At 48.6% G+C, this 10,630-nt stretch overlaps 1 protein-coding gene across 1 annotated transcript; it reads left to right on the plus strand.

Annotated features, from left to right (window-relative positions):
- Nucleotides 1-800: 800 nt before the first annotated feature.
- Nucleotides 801-10,541, plus strand: SCAMP3 (secretory carrier membrane protein 3). Its single transcript, XM_081340825.1, has 9 exons — nt 801-1,028; nt 3,182-3,259; nt 3,855-3,983; nt 5,212-5,332; nt 5,443-5,571; nt 6,584-6,743; nt 7,640-7,741; nt 7,965-8,082; nt 8,629-10,541. The coding sequence occupies exons 1-9, from the start codon at nt 972-974 to the stop codon at nt 8,773-8,775; spliced, it is 1,041 nt and encodes a 346-aa protein (XP_081196951.1). The 5' UTR covers nt 801-971; the 3' UTR covers nt 8,776-10,541.
- The last annotated feature ends 89 nt before the right edge of the window (nt 10,542-10,630 follow it).

Here is a 10,630-nt window from a genome sequence, read left to right on the forward strand (position 1 = left end):
AAAAATGACAATAAAAGTTTCTCTCTCTCTCTCTCTCTCTCACACACACACACACACACACACACTCACTCACACACACACTTTTACTCTTTCTGTCTAACTTTCCTTTTCCCTCTTTCATCCCTCTTTCTCTCACTTTCTCAAATAATATTTGTAGGGGTGTGGGTCTATACGTATGTGTATATAGTATGGTTAGGTGTGTGTCATGTATGTGTGCCACTTTGAGAGCAGGCAACTAAATTTCATTTTTGATGTGTGCTCTCTCTCTCTCTCTCTCTCTCTCTCACCCTGCAATTCCGCCACACCTTTGTGGTACCTGTGTGAAGGAGGCGGTGATTTTCAATCGCTCGAGCCCTGTGTGTGTTGGGGGGAGAGAGCAGGGGGGGGGAGGCTCAGCTAATCTCAATGTACACATGTTGTACTTTAAGTTTAAGTTTATTATATTTGTATATAAACCTTTGACAATAAAGGTTTATTATTTATTTATTTATTTATTTGTTTATTTGTTTGTTTGTTTGTTTTTATAAACCGCCCTTCTCCCGAGGGACTCGGGGCGGTGTACAGAGGAAGGGAGGTATACAGTACCTGAGCATACATTCAAGCTGGACAGTGATTCGTATTGATACATGTCACTTACATGTAAGGGTGGAGGTCTACACGTATGTTGTATACAGAGCATGTTTAAACGTACGGTGTATTTTAAAAGGACAAACCTCTCCTTGTGTCCTGGGGCGGACTACGTTTCCCGTGGATCCTCGCGCGCGGCGAGCCACCCTTCCACCCCCCCCTTCTCCCGACGTCACGCCGCCGCCGCCCGTCACGCGCCTGGGACTTCCCCACCCAGCTTGCGCGTGAGACGCGCAGGGCCCGGCCGACCAATCGGCGCCGAGCGTCTCTGCGGGCCGCGGAAGAAGCGGCCGTCGGAGGAGCCGTCGCGGCGGGAGGGGAGGGAGCCAGGGAGAAGAGCAGGCATGAGCCAGAACGGCGGGGGGAACCCCTTCGAGGGAGAGGCGGGGAACCCCTTCCAGGTGCGTAGCGTGGGAAAGGAGGGGAGTTTGGGGTGGGGGGTTCCCTCCCCCCCCCGGTCTGGGGTAAACACGGGGTCCTTCCCTCCCTGGCTCAGCCCAGCCTGCTCCCGGGCTCTTTGCCTGCATCTTGACCCTGGGTTGCGTTCCCACGTTACTGGGGGTTGTGTGTGTGTGTGTGACACCCCCCCCCATCCCATTCTGGCTTTCTGCATTTTTCATCCTCCCAGCTAAAGGTAACAGGCAGGGGATTGGAGGGCTGGGGGGGGGATTCCTCCCCCGCCTTTCCTCCCAGGCCCTCCCTTCTTTAGTTCCCGACTGCTCACAACAAGCCTGCGAGGTAGAGTTGTCGCCTGAGTAAAGAGGGGGAGGGCTGCCCATCCCACACACACACACACAAACACACCAGGAATTTCTTTGGGTGAGGGTGGACTGCCGTGGGATGCCAGGCCGAGCCTTTGGAGGCCCCACTGCTTTGGCTTGGTTAAAAGTCGAATTAAATACTGTGCTCTGCCTTGTAAACGTGGAAAGCTGAAGATTCTAGTCCTCAGGGGAGGGGAGGTAGCATGAAAACAGGACTGACTTTTTCTTTTTCTTTTTTTTTGGCCCCATCGAATGTGTCCTGGGGGATGTTGGAGAGCTCAAAAAAATGGGGGGAAAAACCTTCTTCCTTCCTTCCTTCCTTCCTTCCTTCCTTCCTTCCTTCCTTCCTTCCTTCCTTCCTTCCTTCCTTCCTTCCGCAGAGGGTTGGACTGGAAGACCTCCAAGGTCTCTTCCTTCTTCGGTTATCCATCCTTCCTTCCTCTCTTTCTCTTTCTCCTCCCTCTCACCTTCCTTCCTTCCTTCCTTCTTTCATTGCCTCCTTCCCTGCCCCCTCCCTCCTCTCCTTCCTTGCATTGGCTTCCCCACGCCCCCACCCCCCCTGTTCTTTGCTTTAATAATAGTTTGGAAAGTAAGCCATGATGGAACCCAGCTCACACAAGCCACCTTTAGGACAATGAGCCAAGCCTGTCAAAATGAATCTTGTGTCTCTGTTTCTGCTCAAATCTGTGCAGGAGTAACGAGCTCTCGGCAATCAGATGTTTTATATCAGTTCCTCTTCCATTAGGAGAAAAAAAAGAGAGAGAGAATTAGCAAAATTTTGCCTGTTGCCCAGGAGATAAAAAGGGCTTTTGTGTTTATCACACAATCACTCCTTTTAACTGCACTGGCCAAAATTCTGTTTGGCCAAAGCCTTTTGGGATGTTGGTCCCGCTCTGGATGACACAAATTTAGTTTTAAAACTGTGTTGTGCTTTTGAGAAAAAAAAAGAGACTCTTCAAATAATGTTGCTTTTTTACATCTGTCCCTTCCTTATGTGGGCCACCTTTTGAATACTCTTGGTTTCTGTAAATAATCTCAGAAAGTGCTTACTACTTTTGTTTTGCAAGCCGGCAGAGATTTGGGGCCATCCACTTTTGTCGTTGTTAAGAGAGTGTTGAAATAAAATTTCCCCAACTTATTTCACAATAAATAGACAATGAGCAATGTGGCTGACCTTGTTTGCTAGTTAAGTCTATCTGGTGGGGTTTTTTTTCCCCTTTTGCATGGCATGCAATTAGTGAAAAGTGAAAGAAAGAGGAAGAGGAAGGAAAGAAAGAGAAAGAAAAAGGAAGGAAGGATAGGAAAGGAAAGGAAAGGGAAGAAATGAGGGAGGGATAAGAAAGGAAGGGAGAGAGAGAGAATTGGATAGAAAGGAAGGAAAATGCGATTCTATTTTCATTGTGGCTATTTCTGCCTTTTCCCATCTTTGTGCATTATAATGCAAGGGAAACAAGGGGTTAAAATTGTGATCAATAAATAAAATAATAGCCTGGCATCAATTCCCACCTAGAAAACCGATAATCTGTGAATGAAAGCTGCTGCTTTTGGATCAAACGTGGAAAAAAAGGCTATCAGATTCCTCCTAATTTGGCGGAGAGAAATATATATTTTACAGGGGAGAAGCGAAGGCTGGAAATATAGGTTTAGCCACTTCAGTTCGGCTTTTGCTTTAAAATGCCCATAGAAGAGAAACTTGGCTTGCCTTTTAGGAAGGGAAGATACAAATAAAAGTAAATTTTCCTTTTTTTCTTTTTCTTTTTAACCTCCTCTCTCTTTATTTTCCTTCTCCTAAGGATCCGGGTATAATTCAGCACCGGCCGAATACGGATTATGCTACTCTGGATGTATATAATCCTTTTGACAACTCCGGGGTGAGTCGCTTGCTCGATCCTTTGGGGAATTGCTGAGTTTGCATTTTTATGTGCCTTCAGGGTTTGCTTTCAGTGGGGATATTCTTGAAACGGCCCTCCCTCTGAGCTTTCAGAATCTTACCTTCATGAGGTCTAGAAACATGAGCTGGCTTTTCTTCCAGGAGAAGCTATAATCCCCTACCACCTTTTGTGCCAAGATTTGTCAGCCAAAGTCCGTCAGAGCTAAGAGCGAGCTTCAGTGCCCTGATTAAAATTTTAGTTCTGCTCAGAATCCACCGGGGGGGGGGGCCCTAATCTGTGGTCTCAGCGGCCTCAGTGTTCCCCACTTGTAAAATGGGCATAATGTTGACTCTCCAGCCTGTTATGGCTGTAGGGAAAGATTACTCAGCGATGGGAACGAGCAACTTGTTGTTTGATCCTTTTTAAGAGGAAGCTATTGAAATTCTGGAATTCCACCTGATTTAAAGATAAGCCTCTACTTTACGACCAGAATTGGAAACAGAATTTTAAGCAAGGTGGTTGTTAAATGAGTCGCATTCTGCAGAATTCTGAGATTTCTCTCTCTCTTTCCCCCCCCCCCCCAATCTTGGGGCAGAATCCTCCGCCATACCAACCCTCAGCCTCGGCTCCCACAATCCCCTCTACACCCACAGTTCCTGTCTCAGAGGCGCTCAAGAAAAATAACAATGCGGAGCCCAGAAATTACGGCTCGTACGGGACCCAGGTAAGGAGAGAGGGTCAACCTGTTCACGAGAGCTTTTAAAAAATTGAAGAAGCAGTAAAAAAAATCAAAATGTAAAAATTTGGGGGTAAAATTTTCAAATTTTTTGGGGTGAAATTGGCAGTTTGGCTTAGTGGTGAAGGCACCAGGATAGAAACCAGGAGACGGTGAGTTCTAGTCCCACCTTAGGCACGAAAGCCGGCTAGGTGTCTCTGGGCCAATCACCAGGAGACGCTGAGTTCTAGTCCTGCCTTAGGCAGGAAAGCCAGCTGGGTGACTTTGGGCCAATCACCAGGAGACGCTGAGTTCTAGTCCTGCCTTAGGCAGGAAAGCCAGCTGGGTGACTTTGGGCCAATCACCAGGAGACGGTGAGTTCTAGTCCCGCCTTAGGCAGGAAAGCCAGCTGGGTGACTTTGGGCCAATCACCAGGAGACGGTGAGTTCTAGTCCTGCCTTAGGCAAGAAAGCCAGCTGGGTGACTTTGGGCCAATCACCAGGAGATGGTGAGTTCTAGTCCTGCCTTAGGCAGGAAAGCCAGCTGGGTGACTTGGGCCAATCACCAGGAGACTGGGAATTCTAGTCCCACCTTAGTCACAAAAGCGGGCTGGGTGACTCTGGGCCGGGCCTGCTTCTCAGCCCAACCTACCTCACAGGAAAATAGGAGAAGGGAAGAATCTTAGTTACGTTCACTCCCTTGACTTATTTATGAAAAAAATAACAAACCTGGGAGATAGATAGATAGATATAGATATAGATATAGATATAGATTTATTTTATTTTATTTTTATTTTTATTCCATTTATATCCCGCCCTTCTCCGAAGACTCAGGGCGGCTTACAAGCTTAGCAGTAGCCTTCATTCTATGTATATGCCTGCTTATTAGGGCTTTCACACACACACCCCAAGCGGCATTATTACAAAGTCAGCTTAATTGCCCCCAACAATCTGGGTCCTCATTTTACCTACCTGGGAAGGATGGAAGGCTGAGTCAACCTTGAGCCTGGTGGGACTCGAACCTGCACTAATTGCAGGCAGCTGGTGTTACTTAAGGAGGCATTAGCCCACTGCTCCACCAAGATATATATTTTAAGAAAGATTTTCCCACTTCAATGCTTTGCACTTAGTCTGACGCGGCCAAGCTGCCTTGAACTGCATCAAGCCGCTATACCCTGCCTGGCCAGCACGTGGCTCTGCAGCTCCATCCTGTAAATCCCTTTCATCTTTCCGATTAGGAATCCACCACCGCGGCGAAAGCCGAACTCTTAAAACGCCAAGAAGAGCTGAATCGGAAAGCCGAGGAATTGGACCGAAGGGAGAGAGAGCTGCAGAATGCCGCTCTGGGCAGCGGAGCAGGTAACGGCGTCCTATTCCGCCTCCTGGAAATTTCCGGTCCCCCCCGCCCCCCCCAAAATAATAATAATAATAAAAATGCAAAAGCCAAACCTTCTTTTTCTCCTTTACAGCCAAGCCAAATAACTGGCCCCCGCTGCCTTCCTTCTGCCCGGTAAAACCCTGTTTTTATCAGGATATTCCCGTCGAGATTCCCGTGGAGTTTCAGAAAACAGTCACCATCATGTACTACCTCTGGATGGGTGAGCGAACTTTCCCAGCCTTTTTTTGCAAAAATCTTTATTTTTAAAATTAAATATATTTTATTAATTTTTTTTAACAGAATCACCTGAATAATTTGGTAAACCGGCGTGTGTGGTCTGGGTTTATCTTTACAAACAATAACCATTCATTTTTACAATTCCACAATCCACCTAGTAGCTTCCCTTGATTTTCTCTTCTTCCAATAATATTCTCTTTTATCGACCTTAAATCAGTACGTTTCTTAGCATTTTGATAGATGTTGTTGTTGTTGTTAGCTGCGAAGTCGTGTCCGACCCATCGCGACCCTATGGACAACATTCCTCTACCAATTTTGATAGATAGCAATGGAATATCAACATTTTTCTAGTATTGATGGTCGTAGATCCTGTTTTCAGAGTCCTTATTTAAATTTGTTTTCCCCCGCAATCCTCAAAAACATTCTTACCTGTTAATTATACTTAATTACACTATTTTTTTTTAAAAAAAATCTTATTTATACACGGGCAGTCCTTGACTTACGACGGTGACCTGTTCAAAGTTAACCCAAAAAAAAGGATTTGGGACCGTTTTTCGCACTGGACGACCGTCGCAACATCCCCCCCCCCGTGATTGCGTGATCTGAATTTGGATGCTTGCCGATTGACTCGTATTTATGACGGTCGCGGCGTTCCCGCGGCCACGTGATCCCCTTTCGCGACCGTCAGACGAGCAGAGTCAACAGGGAAGCCAGACTCGGTTAATGACCGTGTTCCTGACTTAACAACCGCAGAGGCTCACTTCACCTCTGGGGCGAGGAAGGTCGTAAAATGGGGCAAAACTCACTTAACATATGTCTCGCTTTGCGGCGTAAATGTTGGGGCTCCGTTGCGGTCGTAAGTCGAGGACTATTTCAACTGCATCCTTCCTGCAATGTAGACGAAGACCTGGCTGATTTTTCTTTATGGGCTGGGCTGGCCCCCACTTACTCATAGTTGCTGACCTGTGTTCTGTTTCGTATTTAATTTTTGACAGCCAGCGCTGTGGCTCTTTTCATCAACTTCCTTGCCTCCCTGATCTGGTTCTGCGTGGAATCCACTGGCGGCTCCGGGTTTGGCCTCTCCATCCTCTGGACCTTGATTTTCATGCCCTGCTCCTTCATCTGCTGGTATCGACCCATGTATAAAGCTTTCCGGTACGGTCACTAAAATCGGCACATCGGCGTCGCCGCTTTGTTGCTGGGTGGCCCCGGGGCAGGAATCAGCCATGGTTTAGATCAGGCTTTCAGAAGAAGGAGGAGAATGTGGAGGTAACAATGTTTGGCAAACTAGAACTCACTAGGTGACTGTGAGTTCTAGTCCCGCCTTAGGCACGAAAGCCAGCTGGGTAACTTTGGGCCAATCGCCAGGAGACGGTGAGCTCTAGCTCTGCCTTAGGCATGAAAGCTGATTGGATGACTGTGGGCCATTTGCCAGGAGACAGTGAGTTCTAGTCCTGACGGCCGGCTGGGTGACTTTGGTCCAATCACCAGGAAAGGGTGAATTCTAGTCCCGCCTTAGGCATGAAAACCGACTGGATGACTTTGGGCCAATCACCAGGAGACAGTGAGTTCTAGTCCCGCCTTAGGCGTGAAAAAACAACTGGGTGACTCTGGGCCAATCACCAGGAGACGGTGAGTTCTAGTCCTGCCTTAGGCATGAAACTTGGCTGGGTGACTTAAGGCCAGTCACCAGGAGGCTGTGAATTCTAGCTCCACCTTAGACCTGGAAGCTGGCTGGCTGGACTTCGGGTTGATCACCAGGAGACTGAGAATTCTAGTCCTGCCTTAGGTACGAAAGCCAGCTGGGTGACTTTGAGCCCAGTCCCCCCCCCTCAGACCAACCCACTCCACAGGGTGGTTGTGACAGGAGGGAAAATGAGAGGAGGAAGGTCTGTTATTGTTTACGTTCAGCACCTTGAATTAGTTGCAGACATAATAAGGGAGGGATAGAAATAAAACCCTATAAACGAATAGAGCAGCGTCTTCCTTGCAAGCCGTATTTGTTTTCCTCCATCTCTCTCTCTCTCTCTCTCCCTCCCTTCCTATGGCAGGAGTGACAGCTCTTTCAACTTTTTCGTCTTCTTCTTCATCTTCTTTGCCCAAGACGTGATCTACGTCGTTCAGGCCATTGGCATACCCGGTTGGGGCTTCAGGTAAGAGACGGATCCTAAGCGGAACCCAGTCAGCTTGGGTTGGCGCCTAGATCAGAGGCGCGTCTTTCCTTTTCCGGTCCTGCGTTTGGGGAGATGGTCAAACGTGGCTCATCAAACGTGGCATGGCCCTCCTTTTCCTCCTCCTGATCTGTTGGGTCTTGAGGTTTTATTTCTCTCTCTCTCTCTCTCTCTCTCTCTCTCTCTCTCTCTCTTTGTCTTTCAGCGGCTGGATCGTCACCTTCAGCGCCCTGAAAAGCCACCCTGGGGTGGGCATTTTCATGACCCTAGTAGCTGTGTCATTCACTGTAATTGCTACCTTGGGCATCATCATGCTGAAAAGGGTGAGTAGAGCAGACAGCAAAGGCAGTCCTTGACTTACGACCACAAGGCAGCTAAAAAAAAATTGTTGCTAAGCGAGACGTCGGTTGAGTGGGGTTTCGTCCCATTTTGCGACTTTTTTTTTTTGCCACGCTTGCTAAGTGAATAACTGCAGTGGTTAAGTTACTCAGACGGTCCTTAAGTGAATCTGGCTTCCCCCCGTTGACCTTGCTCGTCAAGAGGGGGGGCAAAAGGGGACCCCGGGACACGGCGACTGTCATAAATACGAGTCGGTGGCAATTGTCTGAATTTTTGATCATGTGACCGCGGGGATGCTGCGACGGTCGTCAGTGTGAACAACGGCCACAAATCGCCTGTTTTCAGGGCCTTTGTACGTTTGGTGACTAAACGAGTTGTAAATCGCGGACTGTCTGAATTTTGATCGGTTCCTCCTGATCAAACGGAGATGCATCCCGGACGATCCCCCCCAATTCTCTCACCTTCCTACCCACGAAATCCAGCTCGTCCACGCCCCCCCAGCCGACCCCCTTTCTTCTCTTCTCCCGCAGATCCACTCTCTCTACCGCCGGACGGGCGCCAGCTTCCAAAAAGCTCAGGCCGAATTTGCCGCCGGCGTTTTGTCCAACCAGACGGTCCGCACGGCAGCGGCCAACGCCGCCACAGGGGTCGCTTCCAACTCCTTCCAGGCCCCCTAAAGGATCTGCGAGCTGCAGTTTTATCAGCGGTCCTCCGACTTCACCGGGACTCCTTCGCTGAAACAACGCCCACCCCGCCCACCCCCTTGAGTGCACGGCGCTGCCCTCCCGGCCTTGAATTCCTCCTTCCCCCCCCCCCTTTTGTGCTGATTTCAGAAGCTTCTGCTCTCCAGTCTCGGCGGGGAAACCCGTGACGGATCCAGCCCGCTCCAGCTGCACTGATTTGACGACTACCGATCCCTGAAAACGGCTTGAATCTTCTCTCCTTCCGCCCGAAATTTACAAAGGGACCGACCTTTCCCGTATTTATCTCTGCCTGTGACTTCTCTGATTTACCCAGAGCCAGAAGGAGCAGGACGGGGTCGTTCCTTCCTGCTTGTGCCCCTTCCCCAAATAATTGGCTTTTCTCTTTCCCCTCTTGATCCTGCGCTCTCTGCCTGTTGGAACAGATCTGACATTAATTTTAAGTTTCCTTTCGGCCCCGCTGCGTCGAAGCTCCCCTTGTCTGCAAATTTGCTAAGCCTAGCATGCCCTGTTTGTGCTTTCCTCCTGTGAAGTCATCGTTTCTCAACCTGAGCAATTTTAAGAAGCGTGGACTTCAAGGCCCAGAATTCCCGCCCCCCCCCCCCGGCTGGCTGGGGAATTCTGGGAGTTTTTGTCCACGCCTCTTTAAAATGCCCACGCTTGAGAAACACCGCTGAAGTTAGTCCGTAGTACTCTGCTAGATTTAAGTGGAAAGAAAAAGGGGCTTTTCAAGTTTCCATTACACTACACCCTAAGCCTGTGTTTTGTTTTGTTTTTTTCAAACTTGGCAACTTTAAAGACGGGTGGACACCAACTCCCAGAATCCCCCCTGGCTGGGGAATTCTGGGAGTTGAAGTCCACACGTCTTAAAAGTTGCTAAAGTTGAGAAACTCGGCCTTAAGAATTTTTTTCTCCCTCTCTTTTATTTTTTGATCGCTTCTGCCAGCGCTGGCCGCTGGGAGTAAGTTCCTCTCTCTCTTTTTTTTTGTCGTTTTATTAGCAACGAGAATTATTTTATTTGCCTCAGGAGCCACCACTGGCCTATATAGTTGCTTCTCGGCCCCTCTGGTGCCTTCTCTTTTATTGTTACTGGGGGGGTGTGAGTGAATCTGCCCCCCCCCCCTTTCTTTATTATTTTCTCAAAGCTCCCACATATCCCGTACGGAGTAAAAGGACTGTTTTGCGGATATGTTTTCTCCCGTCACCCCTCCCATCAAATTGGGACGTCAAAAGCGAGTGAAGGTCTTACTCTTTCCGGAGGGGGAGGGGGGAGGACGGATTGAGGCACCCCCTCCCCCCCCCCCCCCCAAGTTTAATTTTGCAACTTTTGCAAAAATTTGTCTTTGATGTGTTTGCAATTTGGGGGCTTCTCCTAAATTCTAATTCTCCGCCGTGTCTGTTTTGCTGTGTCTGTGAATGACTCTACATTTCTACATCCTTCTCATCTGACTTGTTGGCCGCCCTGTTTTCCCCCTTGAAATTTCGGACACTCCACAAGTTTTTTCCGTGTTTCCCCCCCCCCCCCTCCAATTCCTTGATGTCGGTCTCCTTCTTAGGATTTGTCGGCCGGCCCCCCCGTCTGTTCTCTGTACGTCTATAAGTGTGCAAGCACACTATTCCTTCACCCACTCCCGCTCCCCAATTATTATTATTATTATTATTATTATTGGTTTTGCTGTGCCAAACGCAAGACGGATGATGGAAGTTTATTTAAGGAATAAAAACGACATTTTATCTCTGTGGTTTTTAGCCGGGCGTGGTTTTCCTGGGGGAAAGAGGGCTTTTTGTGCAGTTGGGAAGCTTTGCAGACCCTCCCCCAAATTTTGAGGGG

This window comes from Vipera berus (genome assembly GCF_964194415.1).
Source record: "Vipera berus genome assembly, chromosome: 16".
Lineage (NCBI taxonomy): Eukaryota > Metazoa > Chordata > Lepidosauria > Squamata > Viperidae > Vipera > Vipera berus.